Here is a 24,158-nt window from a genome sequence, read left to right on the forward strand (position 1 = left end):
TTTCCTAAATTAAGCATTCTCTTTTTTTTTTCAGACAATCAACATGAGTTATCGGAACGAATTACGAATCCTTCTTTCGAAGATCCCCGGCATAGACTCTTTCTTAAGGCAAAGCAAAAATCTCTTGCAGTCACATTGGTAATTGTTCTAACTTTCGTCGTCTGCTGGGTGCCATATTATGCCATGATGCTAATCGTCATGTTCACGAATCCTAACGATCAAATCAGCGATTCACTTTTTTCAGTGGTATTTTTCTTCGGAAGCTTAACTGCTCTATTTAACCCGATAATTTATGGATCCTTCTACCTGAGAAACAGAAACACTACATCAACCCCCCAGAACACCAGTAATTCCTCCAGGGTAGAGGGAACTATGTTCCTTTCTAGACGAAATAAACGCAGAGATGAAACCACTGGTCTTCAGATGATTGGCAGCCTGTCATTTCCAGGGAGCCATCAGAAAAAAACTCCCCAGGCAAGCAGCCCGTTAGAGGTTATCCCAGAAGAGAAGGAGACACAATTTTAAAGAACATCTGTTGTTGTGAGAAATCATCTTTATGATGCATGCACAATTTTAACATATACACTGTTTACGATATATCTTAAATGCTCAAAAAAACTGAGAGAATGTGACTAGCTCACCCATTTGGAAGAGAAACTTCCACATTTCGTATATATCTCGAATTTTTACAAAAGGAGCTGCTTTCTTAATTTATTGTCGTTTTTTGAAAAGTTGTCCACGATATAATTAATATTTTAAAGCGATTTGCTTCAATTCTATTTGTCCTTGATAATGAATCCTGAGTAGCATTCATGAACATTTGAACGATTACCATCAATGCTCATGGCGTCTTTGCTGTTCTCCTTGTTTCACAGTATTTGTCGCACACAAATTAAATTCTGTTTTTGATAATTACTTTCAGGATTTTTAACTGCTTAAGCAAATGCACTATCATCTTATAGCCTGTGAAGAATTCAATATCATAGCATTTTTCAATTATATACATATATATTAATAAATTAGAATGCTGATTTTATTACTAAACTTTATACATTGCGTGCATGATGCGTTCTCTTTAACATTTATATGTTAAATAACATTTTGCCTTAATTTCTGGATAAGGAGTGTATCTAGTGCTAGCTTCTGTCTAATAATATCATTCAAATTACATTTTAAATTTATTGCTTAATACTAACAATAATTAAGCACTAAAATTACTAGATCATTTGTTGTACAAAAGAGTGCTAAACAAGCCTAAAACTTGTATGAGACCCTTTCATATGAAACTTCAAAATTTAATATGTTTATTCAGACAGGTTAAATTTAAATTATTTCTCTCTGCTTCATTTATGTTAGGAATAGAATACTGGCATATACAGAGAAAATGAAAAAAATCTTACCTAATTTTCCTGAAATTTTTAAGAAACAAATTTGGTGACCCAAAAAATTAACCACTAGTTGTCAAAAATTTCTGATAATGTTTATTTTAAAAAATGTTTTAAATACGAGTAAGAAATACCGAGTTATAAAACTACTGATTAATGTAAATAAGTTTTCTGAAAGCAGATTTGATGCAATTTGCCAAATTAGTTATTTATTGATATCGCATATTAAAGTTTTATTAATTTAATTACTGATATGGGCGATATAAATAATAAGTATTATAAATAACTATTATAATAAAATAAGTATTCAGTAATGGAACAGATATGAGCAGTTTTACATATTGCGCACTCAGATTGCAAATTTTTCCAGTAATATCTTTTTTTTTAATCGGACAGTCAGTTAAATTCGCACTACTGTCTTCTGTATTACAAGAAGAAAAAATGCTGATATTTGAAAATCTACAGATCTCATTATGATTCTTAAAAGTAAAATTTCCGAAGGACTTTTCCAGGAAAAATATCTCTCATTTTTGCTGAATTAAGTAGAATATCAGTAAATATTCGCAGTCAATTTATCAATTCTATGTATGATGTTTCCTAAACTGATTCTTGTTGGTTTTCCTCTGAAAAAGAGCAGCCTGATATTTTGGCTACCATCGGAGCACAACATATTTTCTAATAGATTTTTCATCAGAAATATAATACCTAATCTAATTCAAAAGCTTAAGATTTGTATTTGCTTGAAAACTATCATTATTTTTAAATTTGGAATATTTGAAAAATGAAAATTATTAATCATTGACATTTTGTGGGGCTGATTCAAAAGTCAATTTTCAAACTCAATTTGTTTATAGTTCACTGTTAAAATACTAATATTTTAAATGCAAAAAATGACAACAATTTTAAAATAAATCTGGTAACATTTTATTTAAAATAAACCCATAACAAAACAGAACATTTTAAGCAACATCTAGTCCTGTCATACTAGATATCCATTGCAAGTTTTGATGTATAGCAGAAAATACTCTAGGAGCTCCGATTGCTGCACAACCATCCTTACTGGCCCAGGAAGACACTCCAGCTATATAATATCTTCCGTAGTATATTCTCATGAGAGGGGCACCACTGTCACCCTGAAAGTATATTGAAGTGATAGAAAAAAAACCTAACAGTATGGTAACTTATTTTCGACTTTTTTCAGAGTATTTATTGATCCAATACATAGTTGTTTTTTTGGCACCCTTCATAAGTTTGTATTTTAGGCCAGTTTATTTCACAGAGAAATGCCTTCACGGGAAAATATGATACTTTTGATAGCTATTAATGTAATTGTTGAATAAAGATCCAAAATAGAAAGCTTATAAAAGTCAAAGGGTTTTGAATTGGAAAACGAATATTTTAGTAAAGCTTGGCAGATGAAGAGGATATTGCCATCTTTGCAGATATTACTATTGCCATCTTTGCAGATATTACTATTGCCATGAAGGCAGATTTCATTTTTAGATTTTTGACAAATACTATTATTACAATCTCGGCAAACCCTATTATTGGAATTTTTTATTGTAAAGATGGAATTTTTTAACTAAAGTTTCATTCGTTTTCTAATATGCTAGCTTTTCAAATTATTTGCACATTTATGTTTTTTTGTTTGGCAATAAACTACTTTAATATTTTCAGAACTTTATTATCGTTTAATCAATTAAATTATTTTTTTATAATATAAAAATGGCTTCTGATATTGAATTTGAGAAAATTGATTTCAAAGTCTCCTAATATATATAATAGTGAATTAATTATAAATATTAAAAAGTAAAAATAATTGGAAAAAATATTTCTAATCTTTAAAGCATAATAATGTATTGAAAAACGGATTTTATTAAATTTATTATATTATGAGATAATCTAAATTTTGTTGATCATATAAGATAACAAAATTAATAGTGTCATACTTCGCATGTGTCGGTTCCTTTTTTATACGCACATATCATTTGTTGCGTAAACCAACCGGGATATCTCTGCTCACAGGCCTCTTCAGACCAAACATCTAAGTTAGCTTTTAACAAGACATCGCTGCCAGCACCTCCTAAAAAGTTTAACAAAATAAATTTCAAATTCGAGTTCAAATAAATTCAAATTTAAAAAACAAATAAGTTTCACATTCGAATAACTTATTTGTTATGAGTTGGAAGAAAACTTTTACATTGTTTGACACATTTAATTCTTACAAATCTGAAGTTAAAAATAAATAATTTGAGTAATTAATATCTTTTTACAGTATGAGATTCTTTTTATGAAGACACCAATAAATGAGGTATCATTTTTTTTTAAAAATAATTCTTTTATTCAATCATCAAATATCATTATTAGAAGCAGTTATTTTTTCCAAGGAAAAAAAAATAATGTGGAAAAGATTATAATATTCTTGCAGTTTTCTTATTCTAATTCTTCTGACATGGAAACTTTTGATTAACAATGATGTAATCCTGAGAAATCGGACATTTAAAAAAAAATTTGGATCATATAAATGAATCCATGTAAATCATAGAATCCTACATAACATACATGCTTAGATGATTTTACCATCACCATTTAACAAAATGTGTATAATGGATGATTTAGCTATATGCAAACGAAAACAAATACATTCTACTAAAAATTACAAATTTCGTTTCTAGAAACCATGCAGTAGAAAGTACATTTAACATACAATAAACATGTATATTTAAAAAAAACATCAAAAAATATTCATATTAAGGCGAAAACAAACTTGCTTTTGGACGTTCTTCCCCAACCAGCAGTGGTAAGAGTCATAGAAGAAGGATACCAAGCATCCGATCTCGGTAGACAGATAGGTTTGTATTGGTCTCCTGCTGGTTGTAGTAATTTCAGAAGTGCCAAATCATTGTTGTATGGCGTAGGGTTACCGTAACTTTTATGGTGATAAACAGCTTGAACATCAAACTTTTTGGAAGTTGGTTCTCTTACAGATATTCTGTGTTTGCCAAGGAAGACATCCAAGATTTCAGGATACCATTCCATCCTAGAAATTAGATAAAAGATAGTTACATTTTTATTTATAAATGCTATTTAGAGTAAAAATATGTTTCTTTTTGAAACTTGATTTTATAGAATCAAATAATAACTACTTTCAAATGTTTTCGTGAGAAAATTGTTTAAATTGATTAATGAGATTATTGGTGGATTTAAATCCGCACTATAAGATTTGATTCCGTAAATCTGTACAGTTGTCATGTGACAAAGTTGATACCAAATATAGCACAGATATCCCAAAATTTTGGCGCAGTTCTTAATGAAGATTCGGTTTATTTCCATGTTTGCAAATGCTGTAATCTTTATTACAAACGAGATTCAAACGGAAGTCTCTGATCACAAAATCCATCCACAAAAATGTTGATCAAAAATCTAAAAGATATTAATAATTTATTTTTCAAATTTTTCTAAAAAATCAGATTATTTGTATTTTTTTCACCAGAACATTTTAATAAGATTCTTATCTTTCAATCATGTTTCTTATGAAGGGATAAAAAAGACATTCGATTTAATATTTGAATGGAATATTATACAAAACTTTCATCTTATTTAGCAAAATAATTTAAAAGCATCTTTAATTCCAAAATTAAACCACTCAATGAAATCGTGAAAACAGTTGTTCCAAAATACTGCTGTAAATTACAATGATGATTACTAAATTAATGATTGGTATACCAATCTACCTAATGTAGATAATGGAATTTGACTAAAACCTTTCTTCATTCTAATTTTAAATTTTATTTATAATCATGTGCAAGGTACTTACTCTCCTTCTTCCATTTCTTTTTGCTAAGAGAGAACGCTTCATCCATGTATTATCTGAAGCAGTAATAAGTTATTTTGAGACTAATGAAGAAGCATTTGAATATTCTTTTCAGTTTGAAAATTTATAAACTCTTTGAGTGCTGATGCTGCGAGGCTAAATTGTGGCTATAAAGGTGGTGAAACGAACGTCTATATATTAAAAAACTAATTTATTTCTATGCAGTTTGAAACAATTTATTATAAAGTATGCTTGTTCAAAACAATAATAGTTGTATTTTTTGTTTATATAGATATATAATTATTATTGTTATATTATTCATATCCTTGTCCTTATAAATATAGAGAACACAAGTGATGAAAAGCGAAGAACATCAAATATATTGAAATAAAAATATAGTAATGTAAAAATTATTTTTAAACTATCAGTTTTAATTTCAATTAAGATGATCTCTTACCCTATTAATTTATCATGGGGTTTTTGATCATCTAGGTATATTGTATGAGGATAATGCCAGAAAATAGTATGAAATCCCTGATTAGGGACTTATAGAATTATTTATTTCCACGCTCTTAGTTTATTAAAAGAGGTGTATTAAGAGGTTATATTGATTAATGTTCTAGTCTGATATTAAATGCATATCTTTACCTTTAATGTTAATTTGAATTGCTGAATATAAAAAAACATCTTAATTTACCTTCAAGAATAGTAGAATTGTAGTCGATATCATTGTTTCGCAAAATGGCAAAACAATGACTATATCTCAAGTTGTTTTTTTTTTTTAAATGAAAAATGATTCTGCTTCTCAACAAACAAGAATCATTATTATTTACGAATATTATACTAGCTATTGTAAATGTAGTATATATTCACTCTGTAATATAGATTAATGTTCTAGTCTGATATTAAATGCATATCTTTACCTTTAATGTTAATCTGAACTGCTGAATATAAAAAACATCTTAATTTACCTTCAAGAATAGTAGAATTGTAGTCGATATCATTGTTTCGCAAAATGGCAAAACAATGACTTTATCTCAAGTTTTTTTTTTTTTTTTTTTTTAATGAAAAATGATTCTGCTTCTCAACAAACAAGAATCATTATTATTTACGAATATTATACTCGTTTTTTGTAAATATAGTATATATTCACTCTGTAATATAGATTAATGTTCTAGTCTGATATTAAATGCATATCTTTACCTTTAATAATAATTTGAATTGCTGAATATAAAAAACATCTTAATTTACCTTCAAGAATAGTAGAATTGTAGTCGATATCATTGTTTCGCAAAATGGCAAAACAATGACTTTATCTCAAGTTTTTTTTTAAAAAATGAAAAATGATTCTGCTTCTCAACAAACAAGAATCATTATTATTTACGAATATTATACTCGTTTTTGTAAATATAGTATATATTCACTCTGTAATATAGAATAATGTTCTAGTCTGATATTAAATGCATATCTTTACCTTTAATGTTAATTTGAATTGCTGAATATAAAAAAACATCTTAATTTACCTTCAAGAATAGTAGAATTGTAGTCGATATCATTGTTTCGCAAAATGGCAAAACAATGACTATATCTCAAGTTGTTGTTTTTTTAAAATGAAAAATGATTCTGCTTCTCAACAAACAAGAATCATTATTATTTACGAATATTATACTCGTTTTTGTAAATATAGTATATATTCACTCTGTAATATAGATTAATGTTCTAGTCTGATATTAAATGCATATCTTTACCTTTAATGTTAATTTGAATTGCTGAATATAAAAAACATCTTAATTTACCTTCAAGAATAGTAGAATTGTAGTCGATATCATTGTTTCGCAAAATGGCAAAACAATGACTTTATCTCAAGTTTTTTTTAAAAAAATGAAAAATGATTCTGCTTCTCAACAAACAAGTATCATTATTATTTACGAATATTATACTCGTTTTTGTAAATATAATATATATTCACTCTGTAATATAGATTAATGTTCTAGTCTGATATTAAATGCATATCTTTACCTTTAATGTTAATTTGAATTGCTGAATATATAAAACATCTTAATTTACCTTCAAGAATAGTAGAATTGTAGTCGATATCATTGTTTCGCAAAATGGCAAAACAATGACTTTATCTCAAGTTTTTTTTAAAAAAATGAAAAATGATTCTGCTTCTCAACAAACAAGAATCATTATTATTTACGAATATTCTCCAAGTTATTTTGAATCTAAAATATATTGACTCTGTAATATTGATTAATGTTCTAGTCTGATATTAAATGCATATCTTTACGTTGAATTTTTATATGCATTCATACACAATATGATGAATAGTTTCAACTCATTTAGTACCTTTTTGTATAAATGAACTCCTAAAATAATGGGAGACTAAATAGACAGTATTCTTACTAAAATTTAAATGGCATTTAATCTGGTTATTGTTTTTGATATCGATTATTTTAAGTTTCTGTAAATGAAAAGTAATGTAAACTGATCCTGCGTGTCACTGGAAAAAGAATCGGTGTTATTTATGAATTCGAAATAAATTATATGTATTTTGATTCTGTATTATTGCTTAATTTTCTCTTCTGATATTATATGCATGCAATTTGTCTTAGTTTGCATGCACCTTTTCTATGTCTACAAAATTGATGGAATGTAGTGTTTTAAAAAATAAATGTTTTTATCTCAATGTCTATTCCTTTGTGACCTGTATTTATTGTTTCCAATACTTGTAAATTCTTAAGTAAGATTTAATTGAGATTTTATTCAGGTTTTAGTATTATCACCTAATTACTAGAAAAGGCAAACATTAGAACTCGCCATTAGAACTTTCTTTACACACCGTATATTATTAAGTTTTTTATTTATTGATAATTTCAACTTAAATACTACCTCTCTTGAAATATTGGTGATATTATATTACCTCATTTAAAATGTTGGTAGTACATAAGTGTACACACCTGAGGCGTTCGATGGTCCAAAGTCTTATTTAGTAAACAGTATTCAATAAAACGAGCAGACGAAAGATGTCTTGAAATGAAATTTTTAAGCAGCAAATGTGTTTCATATTTTTACGTCTAATTTTATATGCATTTATATACAATTATAATTTTAACTTATTCAGCATTTTATTGTATAAATTAACTCCCCAAATAATGTGTGAATTAATTTAAAATATACTTACTAAAATTCAAATTAGATTTAATCTGATTATCGTTTTTGATATGAAGCGAAATATCTATTATAAATTATTTTACTGTGACAGAAAGAAGAGATCTTTAAAATAGGAGATTTCTAAGTTGATAGCAGAATCTATACATGGAAATTTATAAATAGAAATTGTTATTACCAGTTATCAAAAATGCTTGCTACTGTCAAGACATAATAAGGACTTATTAATGCTCCAGCTCCGACAACAGTCCTATTATATACAATCATAGCCTGAAAAAAAAGAGACTAATTTTTAATATGGAAGAAATTTTTACAACAATTAAAGAGACTTTATAAATATTTTTGGCAAGAACAAAGTTCTCTGTATTAAAAAAATTTATAAACCGTTAGATGCAACATAGTTTTAAAATATTGATCTAATATTTTGTTAGAAGTCTTGCAACAATTTTTTACGAAGAAAAAATTTTATGAAGAAAGATTACAACAAAAATTAACTTATTTTTTTAGTTCAGAATTTAAAATTTGATATCATTTTTAGAATTAGTTTGCATTTCATAAACTATTTTTCCTCTCAGAAACTTTGTTTACTTTTTTATATATTCTACTAAACGATTATCTTAGCAGCATTTTGTTTAAAATCACAACATTAAGAGGTTTGTATGTAATGAAAGTCTCCTTCAAATAGATATATATCCAATAGATATAGATATAGATTCAATATTTTCCTCCAAACACAAAATCTTCTGCAACTTTTTAAAAATTTCTGCAAATGTACAAAATTGAAGAAATATATCATTTTCGATACGAAATACTTCAAAATAATTGTATAACAACTATGTTTTGCAGTTATTTTAGATTATTCTCTTTTATTTTGATTGAATGATATTAAGCTATATTAATTTTAACTGAAAATTCCAAGCAATTTTCAGAGAATATATAAAATTCATTTAAAATAAGGCGAATCTATCCATCAGAGAAAAAATCTGCTTTTCTGTAAAGAAAAAGAAATTCGTAATAAAAATTGGTTAATCATGATAATATGAACATTGGTTCATTTATTTATAACTGCATAACAACCATTATATGTTTATGTTTTATTTTGATCGAATGATTGTAAGACATATTAATTTTAACTCAAAATTTATGTACTTTCCCGAGAAAATATAAAATTCATTTGAAATGAGGCACATTTATCCATCAGAGAAAAAATCTGCTATTCTCTAATGAAAAAGACATTCGTAATAAAAATTGGTTAATCATGATAATATAAACATTGGTCTATTTATTTATAACTGCATAACAAACATTAGACATTTCTATTTCATTTTGATCGAATGATAGTATGCTGTATTAATTTTAACTGAAAAATTAAAGCAATTTCCAGAGAATATATAAAATTCATTTAAAATAAGGCACATCTAACCATCAGAGAAAAATTATGTATACTGTAATGAAAAAGACATTCGTAATAAAAATTGGTTAATCATGATAATATAAACATTGGTCTATTTATTTATAACTGCATAACAAACATTAGACATTTCTATTTCATTTTGATCGAATGATAGTATGCTGTATTAATTTTAACTGAAAATTTAAAGCAATTTCCAGAGAATATATAAAATTCATTTAAAATAAGGCACATCTAACCATCAGAGAAAAATTATGTATACTGTAATGAAAAAGACATTCGTAATAAAAATTGGTTAATCATGATAATATAAACATTGGTTCATTTATTTATAACTGCATAACAACCATTATATGTTTATGTTTTATTTTGATCGAATGATTGTAAGACATATTAATTTTAACTCAAAATTTATGTACTTTCCAGAGAAAATATAAAATTCATTTGAAATGAGGCACATTTATCCATCAGAGAAAAAATCTGCTATTCTCTAATGAAAAAGACATTCGTAATAAAAATTGGTTAATCATGATAATATAAACATTGGCTCATCTATTTATAACTTTCAATATGTCCTTTTCATTGATCTATTTCAAATAATATCCCTTTAGGGATGATATAAATGATGGTTAAAGGAATATGACTTGGTAATATTACAAATGATGTTATGTAATCTATGATTTAAAAGAAAAAGGAGGAAGAACAAATAAAGAAAAATGAATACGAAACAACTAGGAAGAATAATTATCATTTGTTGCAAATAATAAATAAGAGAAGAAATTAGATTATCAATATAAAGGAAATATTTATACTAAAGAAATTTTTCTGTTCTTGAAGAAAAACTCATCAAAAAATATTTAAATCGGATTTAATTTTTGAGGAAACTTTATTTCTTTAAATTATATTAAATCAAGAAATGTGGAAAAATGGCTTTCTTTTATGATCATTTCTTACCATCCAGGGGAATTCTAGAGGTTCGGTTTCAATACCTCCTGCAATCCTTGCTTCATCTTTATCATTGGGTATTCCACAGTCTATTCAAAATTAAAGTCTTCATTAAAAATATAATGAGTAACACTTAAAAGGATTTTTAAAAAACATGAAACTATATAATAGATATGTGAGTTTATATGATCAAGAAGCTATAGGATCGATAGTCAAATAAATAAATGAATGAATATCTCAAAAGTATGGTATTTTGTTGAAATAGAAAAAAAAATTACAGAATGAACTAAAATACTCAACGGAATGTTATCCGAGTACTGCGGGAATGAAAAAATTGATAACATCTTAACACCACATCACACCTCCATTTCTAAAACACCTGTCGCTCCTATCTAATTTGGTATAAATTTAAGTGGACTTTATTATGAAAAGAGAATTAAGCTGCAAACAATTACAAATGGCAAAAATATGATTAGATAAAAGCAATTCCCAACAATGAATAAAAACTAAAATGGGCAATGTCAAGAGTTAAAAAAAGCTGAATGAACGAACATGGTAATATAAAAAAATTAATGAAAACAATCTCTTTTACAAAGTAAAATACGAAATGCTGTCTTATGTGTCGAATTCAAAGGTAAACGAAAAATTACATAAAAATGAGATACTGAAGAAGGATTAAGGATGTACAATAGGGTGGTACGTAAATGGCTTTTAATTTTTTTAGGTTCAAAAAGAATTAAAAAATTTTTGGTTGCAATACGACATTATCTTGAGGTGCCACGAAGTGTAAAAAAATTGTCGCAAATTTGTAAAATATTGAAAAGAGTAATAAATTTTAAAATGAGCCTTTAATTTTTTTTTTTTTTTTTTTTTTTTTTAGATTTTAATTTGGTAATAGTGGGTAAAAGTTGCATTTTAGGTTCAAAAAGGATTTAAAAAATTTGGTTGTAACACTACAATATCTTAAGGTGCCGCAAAGAGCTTAGAGTTTGTAAAAAAATTGAAAAATTATAAATTTTGAGAAAATATTTTTTAGGAATTTTTTGCACATATGTTAAAAAAGATGATTTTAAATACATATATAAGCATTGCAATTGAAAAAATATTAATTGCGAAATATAATATTAATAAAAGAATATTTTTAATATCATTCTACAATATACATTTAAAAGTAAATTGTACAATAATGAACAAAATGTTTTGAGAGATGTGAATTTTCTTTCATCGGAATAATTTCATTTTATATATCGGCCTTCACTGTGTATTTCTGTAACATTGTTTTTAAAGGCGTATCCATCGATCTCTTACTGAAATGCGTTATACTTTTTGCTACTTTTCTAAATGCATTTGCAAAGCCTATGTACTGTGATTACTTCTATTCTTCTTTAAGTCCTTCTAGTTCGTAAATGATTCATGCCTGATGATGATGTTCTTAAATGATTCTTGCTTGTTAATTGATGTTCTTCCTCCAAAAGTTGAGGAGGCAGGAAAGAAGAACTTTCGTAAATTCATCGATTAAATGTAATATTTCTGAAAATAATCAATCTTTTTAGATAAAAAAAATGGCCAATATCTAGTTAGATATGTGTCATTAAGATCACTTAGTCGATCAAACTTCGTCAGGCTAGAGAAAAATTTTGGTTATAATACTGCGCAATATATTTCTCTTGAACATGTAAAAATTTATAACTTTTACCCAAATATAAAACTATTACTCTAAATTATTCCATTCAGTTGATTGAACAGGAGGGGTTGTCTCCCAATGGCGAAAAAAATCTTGGTTTTCTAGAATAGTGGTCATTAATCGAATATCCAGGGATGTACTAATTGGGGATTAAATAAAAGATTACGTACGCCTTGCTGAATAAGTCTATCAAGTGACTAGAAATTTTATGTTAAAGAGTTAATTTTATCGACTTCTAGGTGTATCGGAATTCAAGAGGTATACAAGCAAATAAACTTCAAAAGTCACATTAATACCAAAACCTTTATCAAATAAATTGTCTTGTACATTATTGCCAATTTGTATAACTTGAAAATATGAGATTCATAAACATTTATCTTTTATAACTATGTAGTCAATGCATTGTTGAAGACCTACTGTAATTATATAAATGCAACCAGAAAAAATTACATTGGTGCAGAACAATCAATATGAGAAAAAAAAAATCTAGGTAAATTAAATTAATTTTAAAAAACTTGTTTCTTATTAGAATTTCCATAGTGATATTTTTTCAAAACAAAATTAAATAAAGTGCAAAAGAATCAGTTTTATATATATATAAAATTGTATTATATACATACATAAATATATATCAGTCTATATATATATATATATATATATATATATATATATATATATATATATATATATATATATATATATATATATATATAATTTAGAAAGAATCTTTATCATAAATAGTCCCACAGGCAAAATTAAAATTTTGAGGACAAAATGTCAAGAAATTGATGTTGAGAAATAATTCAACTGAGAATGGCTTTCACATAAGAGTTTTAACTAAGAATATCTTTACAAGTTTTGTATGGGAAATTAACATGTTTAGAAGCCGGCGCCATGGCATAGGGGTAGCGCGTCTTCCCCGTGATCTGGGCGTACCGGGTTCGAGTACCGGTTTGGGCATGGTTGTTCTCCCACCTCTGTGCTCTATCTGGGAGGTGTGTGAATGTGCCCTCCTGTAAAAAGGGGTTATGCAAGCGAATGAGTGATGCGTGAGTGATTAAGTCGTACTCTTGGCCCTAGTTGGCTCTACGATAAAAACAAGAGGCGCTCCCCCTTAGGCTTAAATCGGCTATCTTAGAACAGCGGGCTTGTTCGTGGCAAGTGCCATAAGAAACAACAACATATTTAGAAACAGATGTCAATTTGTCCTTCATAATTTCTTACATCACAATTGAATGCGGAATTCAAATTAAATACATTCCCTGCCATGACTTGCGCTTGTGCGTCTTGGACCTTCGCTTTAATTAAATGAACTCATGTCTGCTTTTTTTTAACTATATTAGAGAACGGGAAATTCTATTAGATAGTAGATATAAATCGTAGGCTTGAGTAAACTAGTGTCAGATGTAGGGAACGTGTTAAATGGTACTTACTTTCCAAATTAGGTTGAACTGGTGGTGGAATTTCTTCTTTGTCATCTTCGCATGGTGGGGAATCTTTGATTTCGTCTGCTATCCATTCGAGGTATTCTGAAACTCTCGTATAGATACCGGGATAACCTTCCTGACCACAACTCATACCCCAAGAAACAACACCCACAGAATACCACTTGCCCTCATATTTCCCAAAGAGAGGTCCACCAGAATCACCCTATGACATAAATAGTTTTTAAACATTTCATATAGCATGTTTCACATCTGGGAGTATAAAAAGAAAGTATTGCATTCTATGCTAGTAAATAACTTTTTCAACAAAAATAATATATAAATATTACAGGTAATGCAACAAATTTCCTCTCTTTGTTGTTGTTGTTTACTCCGAATTGGAGTTGCAGTCTGAAGTTGAGTTTTAATGGTATAAGAGTCAAATCTGGCCATGCTGGGCTAAACTTATACATTCGATCTGAAATAGCGGATAGCATCTAAGCTTTGAAGAAGGACGTATTGCTTTAAGGCATTATTAAAAAATTAATAACGTATATAAAAAGTAAAAATACTGAAGAATGGTTTAAAAAATAGTTTCATTTCGACAATATTTATCATCATTCATATTAAAAACAAGTTTGAAGCATATGCAGTTGTTTAGATCATCTGTAAAAAAACTATTCTGGAAGATAAGGTACTCAGTGATGATCATACAGGCAAAAAGGGTTGGTGGAAATGTGTCCTCTTTGTAACAATAAAAGTAGAATTACAGGAAGGTGATCATGTTATAAGAATTCCAAAATCAAATGGCATTTTTAAGGATTATCATTTCCTAAAATCAATATGCTCTTAAGCAAGTTGCATAATCGAAGAATTTAAAATTTTTTCAACAAAGATGGAATGCGGGGTAGTTGATGAAAGGGATTCTTTGGAAGAGTTTCTTATGTCTTTTCTGAAAACACCTTCCGTATTTAGCACAGGCCAATTACTGTAAAAATGTGTATGTTTTTTATCAGTAATTTGGTTAAAAAAATTCTTTCTGATATTTACTTCATTTGTAAACTTTTGCCAGCACTGTAGGACAAATTTCAGGATCAGAAATTTCACAGCTGAACACTCATAGAAATTTACAATAAGTAGCTAATTTATATTATAATTATGTCAGTAATCATAGATTATATTTTTAATCAATAGAGCTCTGCTAACAGATGAAAAAATAATATAAATCTTTTTTCACAAATCAAAAATAAAAATTGTCGCTGATTCAAAATTGAGTAGTCAAACACACCTTCTTTCAAATTGACACAGCCTCTGACCTGCCAAATATAATATGGCAAATAAAATAAATACACTATTAAATTCAGAAATTGATGTGTGAGTTAGAATTAGAATGTAGTACACAGCATCACATAATACATATGACAGAAGCTGGTAACTACCTTCAAGTTCAACAGCTGCAAGAAATAAGACAAAAAGTCCAATGTTAAAAACATAACGAATGGAGAATCAAAGATTTCATGCACTTAAAAACATATGAAACCATTTGAAAATAAAAAGTGTAATGTATTTTTTTATAGAAGAAATATATTGTAAAAAACGTTAGCCATGAAAGATTGGCATACGTTTCAAAAAGTTGACTATATTTAAATTAGTTACTGAACATCTTAGAAGACTTTGTCTTTTAAAGTATAGAATGTATGCTAGGAATCTAAAATCCAATAATTTCATAATGATATATGTAATTTTGAATGAGGTTTGTTATTTATAGGAGAGAAAAACAGCTTTTTTAGATGTACAAATGATATAAAACTGTAGCTATCTAAGTCAACATGTTTAGTATAGAGTAAACTTTTATAACACCAATAATAGTTCACGCTTAGTTTTAACGTAATTATTTATGGACTCAAAAAATTTATTTTCAAACTAGCCTTCTCATTCATATCCTAATTTTATTATAAGTCTTTATACGTTTCATATATCTCTTAAAATTTTATAAATTGTAATTTTTTTACTATTTCCTTTTTTTATTGATTTCATTAAGCATTTGAATGAATACTGTTTGCTTTTTGCTTTCTAAAAAAATTATATAAAATATTAAAGGACCATTGCAGCATGGTGTCGCAATTCTTCGCATTAGATTTAATTTGACTAAAAAATTAATTTAATTCTTAATTAACCTGTTTTGATTTGAAAGTGTTGCAAAAGTCCAGTGCTTTTAGACAAAAAACTTTTAAAATTATAAAATTAAAATTTTAGTATTGATCATAAAATGTCACACAATCATATTCATCTCAGCCATTTTTTTTAAATTTAAGGTGAAGTGGACTTTGAAATAAACAAAAATGGACAGAAACATGAAATTTTATTTTTATCGTTTCCTCACCAAATTATGCTTATATTTAACTAAAACGGTGTTATTAGATATATTGTTCAATAAAATGAATATTTCAAAGGACTAGAAAAAAAGTCCATTTTAAATACTTTCATCAAAATGATATCGTAATTAGATTTAAATATCTTTGATACGTTGCAGGTGTCTTAATTTTTGAAGAAATTAAACAGAATTGGCAATAAAGATTTCGGTTAAATATTAAAAGAAAATAAGGTATGCATTTTATATTTCGAATTTTTTCTAGATAGTTAAAAGTCAATTTTATTTCCAAAAAAAAAATTCACATGTTTTCCATGAAAATTCAGCATCTGTGCATAAAAATATTTCTAAAAAATTAGTGTTTAATTGAAATTACAAAATCATACACAACTTTTTTCCAAATAAATTTATATTAGGTAATAATAAAAAAATATTAGAAAAAATTAAAAACTAAGTCGTCTGAAATATTTTAAAACTTTAAAAAATTACATATCCTTTAATTTTTAAAAAATAATATTTCTTAAAAAAAACACTTTTTAAAAGAAATTTGACACATTTATATTTTAATATATATGCATAAAAATGTTATAACTCTAAGTGAATAATTCGCAAAATTGCCCTTACCCACCAAGTCCTTAAAGCTTGTAAATTAATATATTATATTAGATAATACATCAAGTGGTTTTAAAATATAATATCTCTTTTAATTTTTTCAATATTTTTTGTTTTGATTTGCCTCCAGATTTAAAACATTAGCAAATGCATTACTTATTAATTTTTCTTGAAATAAAAAATTAAGAATTTCAGAATTTTTCGATATTATTTTAATGTGATACTATAAAACGCTATGACTCTAATCACGGATCATTTGATTTTATTTTTAATCATGCACAGAACAAAAGTTAAAATTTTACATACCATACAAGAATCTTTTACTATTATGTTTATAATAAATTAGGAGAAATATTGTCGTATGTAACGAACTGGTGTTTTTTCTTTTCTCTCATATAAAATAAACAAGAAAAAAAATCAAGAATTTTGTAAATAGAATAGGAGTCTTTTGCTTTCATGCATATGTTAAATCAAGAAAAACTTGTATACCGAGCAGGAATCTTTTCCTTTCAAACCTCCAGCGCAGAGATTAGTTTCCTGAATAACTCCTCCATATTTCGAGACACAGGTAGGATGAGATACTAGAGGTACTTCTACTTCATGCAACTGCTTTGTGTTTTTACCTTCTGTAAAATAAAGGGATTAAAAACTTAGAATCAAATTTTAATATATATAAGATTACTATATATGCTATATTAAACTTTGTGCACGAGAAAAACTTCGATATGATGTTTGAAACACTTTTCCTACTATCTATATCAAGATAGAAACAGCTTTTGAAAAAATTCTACTTGTGGTGGAGGTGGAGCGAATAAAACGGTTTTTTTTTAAATTTTAGTAATAGAGAATCGCATGATTTCTTACACCATATAGTATCAAAGTCGCATAATTCTTCAAATAATAAATTTCCTAAATTACATAGCAGTAGAAAATTTTACAGAATTATTAAAACTGTTTGAAATTACAATTTTTGAAGAAATTCTTTAGATTCCCTGTCAACTATCCTTCGACAAAAAGTACTAGAATAATTTAATGTGAATTTTAATATACATAAGATTGCAATACATGTAATATTAACTTCATGCATGAGAAAAATTTCAATACTATGTTTGAAACTTTTCCCACTATCTTTATCAAGTTACAAACAGCTTTGAAAAATTTTTTAAGTACGTTGGAGCGAATAATATATATATAATTTTACAAAGTGAGAATCGTATGATTTCTTACACCATATAGTGTCAAATAAAAAAAATAAAATAATAAATGTAAATAGAAGTCGCATAATTCTTCAAATAATAAATTTCTTAAATTACATAACGGTAGAAAATTTTACAGTATTATTAAAACAGTTTGAAATTACAATTTCTCAAGAAATTCTTTAGATTCCCTGTGAACTATCCTTCGACAAAAAATGTACTAGAATAATTTAATATCAATTTTAATATAAATATGATTATAGCATATGCTAGATTAATTTTATGCACGAGAGAAGCTTTGTTACAATGTTTGAAATTTTTTCCAACAATCTTTATCAAGTTAGAAATTGCTTTGAAACATTCTACGTGTGGTGAAACGAAAAAAATGCTTTTTTTAAAATTTTGAAAAGGGGAAATTGCATGATTTCTTACGCCACCTAATGTCAAATAATAAAAACTGTAAAATAATAAATATAAATAAAATTCCCATAATTTTTCAAATAATAAATTTCCTAAAATATATAACTTTAGAAAATTTTAGAATATGATTAAAATAGTTTGAATTTACAATTCTCAAGAAATTCTTTAGAATCCCTTTCAACTATCCTTCACTGAAAATTGATAGAATATTGAAAAATGATTTATCTTATTGATTTATCTAATGATTTATCACATAAAATTATTGAGAAAAAAATAAGAAATTTCATTTCATTCAACATGACTGAACTCAATCCATATATCTTGTTTCGCATCTTAATTCTTTCGATACTTTTTAAAAGAATGTAGGTTAAAAAACAATGAGACATTTGTACCAATTAAACTGGCTAGAACACATAGAAAAACAAGGAGAAAAGGCCATTAAAATGCACCAAAACCTCAAAAGAATCGCTGGCAGCACATGGGGAATCTCTCAGAAACACAAAAGAGTTCTTTACAAGACAGTAGTTGAGAGAATGCTCTCCCATGGTTCATCAGCGTGGTGTCTAAACCCAAAATATAGAATGAAGAGGAAGCTCACCACCATTCAGCGACCATTTCATCTCTACATTTCAGGTGCTTACCGCACAACTCCAACAGCAGCGCTACAAACCATTCTCGGCATTCCACCCCTGCACATGCAATTACAGTTTGAAGCCAGACTAGCGACAATATATCGACTAAGAATCCCTCTTCCGCATAATATAACATATATACAACCAGAAGAGCTTGAGAAGACAGCAACTGGTTGGTCTACTCACCCTTCACAGTATCTCAATCCCAACCAAATCTCATTAGAAGATGAAGGAATAAATTTATCTCAAATAAACAATATCAATATCTTCACAGATGGTTCAAAAACAGAACATGGAGTTGGAGCTGCGTTTTGTGTTCTGTTCAATGATTCCTGGTCCTACCACTGGTCTGCCAAATTGAATGACAACAATACCGTTTTCCAAGCTGAACTCACTGCACTTCATGAAGCAGTAAAATATACATCTCAGTTTTCAAACAACAATACTTTTAAAATACATGTTGACAATAGAGCTAATATCATGGCATCTTCAAATCCAAAAAGCACAAACCAAACAGACAAGAGAAATTTTTGGTGTCCTGCTTTCAAAACCAACAATAACAATTTCATGGGTTAAAGCACATGCGGGCAATATAGGCATTGAAAAAGCAGATCAACTGGCAAAGGACGCAACGCAAAATGGGCAATTTTATATGCAAACAAAGATACAAAAACCACATATAAAAGCCCTCCTCCGGAAAGACATGCTTGAGGAATGGCAAGGATATTGGAGCAATGGTGTCACAGGCAGAAAAAGTTTTAATATCCTGCCTTCAGTCAACCTTAATCCCACTAACTGGAACAGAGAGGAAATTATTTTCTTCTCAGAACACTTCCCTTTTCCTGCCTACCTCAAAAGGTTCAATCTGTCTTGAGAGTGGCCAGTGCAGTTGTGGTGGGATAGGCACCGCACTTCATTATGCTACGGAATGCATCCTTACAATCTCCTGGCATATGAAAAAACCATCACTAAGCCATGAACAGGAATGCCTGAAAAGAGTAGCCGGAAACTTCCTTTCCAGGCAAAAAATCCACAGTATAATCAAATTTATAAGTGAAAACAGAGACCTATTCTTGCCTCCATAGCTGTCAATATCAAGTCTCACACCAAAAAAGACTAAGGGAAAAAACAAGCACAGCAGTCTCCTGTCACACATTTCAATCAAACAGAGATTCTCTTCATTTCCATTCCTCAGTTTATTACTACAAATTATATTTCTAAGTTGAAAAATTATGTAAACGGTCTCATCTCAATATAATTTCTTATACAATTGTAAATTCTGTAAAAAGTTATTTTTGTTTCGTTTTCCTACTGTAAATATTTTGTTAATTAATCAGTGACCAGAATGGTCACGGATACGAGGGTATGAGACGGCGTTCTGTTCTGTGCCTAAGTTTTCGTGTAGTCCAAAGTTTTTCAAAACTATGTATAGAGACTAAAAGTGAAATTACGCAAAAAAGTTGTGGGCTAGATAAAAACATCAAGTGTGTTATTTGTCCTTTTTTTTCAATATATGCAAGTAAAATTTTCTGAGAAAGTCATCTTGACCCAAAACATTCCAATAAAATTTACTTAAGAGAACTTTAAAAATGAATATTTTTATTTATAACAAAACAAGGCTTAATTTTCTTTCTTATTTTCCAATTCGGGGTTTTATAAATGTCTTTTTCTTGTCAAAATATCGCGATTGGAAAGACAAATTTTTTCAGGGAAACATATAACAACAAACAATCTGTACAAAACATCGTGAAAACTATAATAAAAAGACTCACGCTGAAATCTCTGCCATCCCCAGCCTGCAACAACTGCCAAGTCATTTGGAGATGTGAATTTGGGGAAAGTTGGCAGGCATATCACCCGCACTTTGTCTGAAAGAGTAGCAGGATTCAGAAGCTTCACCAGAGCGATGTCATTCAAATACGTTCTGTTGTAATACTTCGGGTGAAAGATGAAATGTGAAATAGGAACCGGCTCAGGACTCGAATCAGTATCATGTGCTCCTAAGGCTATCCGAGTGCCAGATTCTTCTTCTCTATCAAGAATTCATGAAATTGATGTCAGACAAGGCTATCTACCATTTTTCAAATATTCGGCCAGCAGTGCCGCTGTCTCGATCATCATTACTTTGAAGGGAATTAAAAATATCATTTATATCAGTTTAAAATCATTTATAATCCAAACGAAATAGTAGCGTGGAACTCATGTCATGGAAGAAAACTTGGGAAATTGAGTCACTGAAGTCGAATTGACTTGTTGTAAGGAAATGTTACTTATTACTTATTATTAGACAGTGTTACTTAGATTATCATTGGTAGTTAAATTCCTAACATATAGACTACCTATTCTAATTGATGTGACTTCACAGGATATTTTCTACTCAGTCACTTGGATTATGATCCTCGAACCATTTATGGCATCCGGCTCAAGGGGCAGGAAGAGAGGTATTTTTCTTTTTCCATAAATCCTTTCTTCCTTTTGAAGACAGGGGGCTAATTCAAAATAGTCGATTTATCATCTTCATAGAAATAGCTTTTAGATATAATTTTTTGATAGTTACTTTGGTTTAGAATTTAATGGCTAAAAATTATTTTAAATTCCTATATTCGACTGCTTTTTAAACTGAGGACGTTCTGTGAGGTATCTCGTTGGGAAACTCTCACCAGTTTTCTTCTTTCCGATCATCATATCTCCAATCACTATGAGATCTGTGGAAGAAAGGACATAGGGGATTGAAGATATATCATGAACAAAAAAAGAATCTTGCTTCGTCTCATGGTTTGCCGACAGGATTTTTTTTCTTTTTTTATAATTTTCTTTACTATTTTACAGTGTTTCTGTCTTTCAACACAAAAAAAGAAAAGTGCAGAAAAGGCTTCTACAATTGCTGCTTGTTTAAACTGTAAAAAAGAATGTGACTATTGATGATTCGAAATTCAGATATGGTTAAGTAGCACCCAATAATTGTAGAAAGCCTCAGACTATATTGATCATACTTTAGTCTGTATAAACAATACGCAACAATCAAAGTATAAAAATTATATTTCATAAAAGTAAACAGTCCTTACAATGTTTCACGATTGTCAAACAAAAAGGAAGAAATCAATTTTTCTATGATAGCGACAGAGCTACAGATTTTGAGAACATGAGACAATTCAATGAAAGAGATTTTGAGAAAGCGTTCTAAAAATATATAACAACGAATGCAGATATATTAGTGATAGAGTTTATACAACATCTGCAGTCAGTAAATAAAATAGCAGCTTATACTTTGCCATATGGAAATCGCCTACATATTTAAAATAGATATCGCCTGAATAGTTTAAATAGATATAGCCTACATAGTCATAGTAGAGATAACATCAAACCTCTTTCCTTTTTAGTGCCCCGATTCACTTTTTCTTAAATCAAGAAAATGTTAAAAGTACATTTATCCCAAAATAATACTATCCTATTTCAAATACATTTAGAAGAATGCTGTCTTCAGCACTGAATTGACTTAGTTAAATTAGGAAACGACGCTTGAAAATACATCTATTACAAAATTTTGAGCAATTCATATATTTGATAAAATTTTAATTGACTTCTGTAATACTGGTTTACTCAGGGATTTTTCTAGAAAAAAGGGAGCATTTTAATTCATAGCAGAATTTGCATATTTTTCTGTAACTTTTAGTTACATTTTTTTCAAAAACTGTCAACGCGGAATCTGACTTAAAAAGTTGACACCAATCTTTATATGCAGTAAAAACCCTTGTAATCGCTGATTCTCAAAGTAAAATCAGAATTCAACCCTTTCTAGGGCCGTGGGAAGTATGCTTCTCACCAAGTTAATCAATCTTTGTATGAAATTATGTAGTTTGGCATAAGTTCTGACAAATTTTTTTAGTAAAACAAAAACTAAGATACTTCAGTTCTTCATCTTACACACAATGATGTGTCTTGATTTGTTACTTAATTATTACTTAACCAAATAGTTAATTAATCAAATTAAATTTATCTAATAAGCTAAATGAATCCCTTTTCTTATTCTAATTTCAAGCCTAAAAATATTTAAACATAATATGACTAGAAAAAAATGGTTCTTTAAAGGGTTAACGGAACTACGAACATTAGGTGTCTAGTACATATTCAACCTTACTTTCAACCAATTAAAAATTTTATCTTCTTTGTACTTAACAATGAATATAATAATTTACTTTTCTATGCAATGTGCAGCTGTGAGAACATATACGGGGCTGATTAGGGCTCCGCCACAATAATAATCATCTACGCCTTTCTTCTTTTTCACCAGTGCTACCTGAAAAATTTGAATTTCCAAGTCAAAACTCTTATCTCCTGAAACCTATGATTTTTCTTTTGAAATTCCATATTAGGGAATGATTTTAAAGATAAAATAAAAAATACATAGAATAAGTTAACATTTTATAAATACAAAATGAAAAATTCAATGAATTAGAGAAATTATAGCTATCTGTGGCAATCACTATCGAAGCATTTCTAAATTAATTTCTATTTATTAAGTTCTTCTTTTATCTGAATTGCCATAAAATTTATAAAGCAACTGTATAAATTCTGTTCTTCGAAACTTGCCATCTATTCAGATCGATTCCTGGGTCATTTCATATAATATCGCCAGACAAAAATCAAAGGAAAAAGTTCTTTATTTTATTTATTTATTTATCTGAATAATCTTTTTCTGCTCCTTGAGGAAATCTAGTTGGTGAAACCAAATATAATTGTCTGTAATGCTATGAAATAATTGCCACTATAAAGTAGGCAAGTGAATTGGCTGCAATTCACTAATTCACCTGGTCATTCAGACGAACTCTGGACCCAGTTAATGTTCTTTTACCAAAATTTAAGAAATATTCAGCTGCTTAACCCTGTCCTCACCCTTTTCTCTTTTTGAAGTGGTTAAGGAATTTAGTCAACAATACGGAACATAATAGCGATTGCCTGCCAACATTGGTAATATGTAAGCTTTTTACATGTTAGAAATGTTCTTTAGTTTCCTGTGATAATCAAACATTTTTATGCAGTAGACAGTGTAGGAAAAACTACCTATATTTTCTCACAAATTCAAATTTGCTTTC

At 28.3% G+C, this 24,158-nt stretch overlaps 2 protein-coding genes across 2 annotated transcripts in view; one reads left to right on the plus strand and one right to left on the minus strand.

Moving 5' to 3' along the window:
- The window catches only part of LOC129959335 (gonadotropin-releasing hormone receptor-like), a 60,024-nt gene extending 59,499 nt beyond the window's left edge, over positions 1-525 (plus strand). Inside the window, exon 5 of the mRNA XM_056072152.1 lies at positions 35-525. Within this exon, the coding sequence (XP_055928127.1) occupies positions 35-525 (491 nt within the window). The remainder of the gene's footprint in view (positions 1-34) is intronic.
- Positions 526-2,304: 1,779 nt separating this feature from the next.
- The window catches only part of LOC129958523 (ovochymase-1-like), a 48,858-nt gene continuing 27,004 nt past the window's right edge, over positions 2,305-24,158 (minus strand). The window contains exons 10-18 of the mRNA XM_056071053.1: positions 23,262-23,362; positions 20,838-21,097; positions 17,307-17,443; positions 13,844-14,060; positions 10,736-10,815; positions 8,549-8,640; positions 4,157-4,425; positions 3,335-3,468; positions 2,305-2,518 (exon numbers count right to left, since the gene is read on the minus strand). Of these exons, the coding sequence (XP_055927028.1) occupies positions 2,345-2,518; positions 3,335-3,468; positions 4,157-4,425; positions 8,549-8,640; positions 10,736-10,815; positions 13,844-14,060; positions 17,307-17,443; positions 20,838-21,097; positions 23,262-23,362 (1,464 nt within the window). The 3' untranslated portion in view covers positions 2,305-2,344. The remainder of the gene's footprint in view (positions 2,519-3,334; positions 3,469-4,156; positions 4,426-8,548; positions 8,641-10,735; positions 10,816-13,843; positions 14,061-17,306; positions 17,444-20,837; positions 21,098-23,261; positions 23,363-24,158) is intronic.

The sequence above is a fragment of the Argiope bruennichi genome, chromosome X1, assembly GCF_947563725.1.
Source record: "Argiope bruennichi chromosome X1, qqArgBrue1.1, whole genome shotgun sequence".
Classification (NCBI taxonomy): domain Eukaryota; kingdom Metazoa; phylum Arthropoda; class Arachnida; order Araneae; family Araneidae; genus Argiope; species Argiope bruennichi.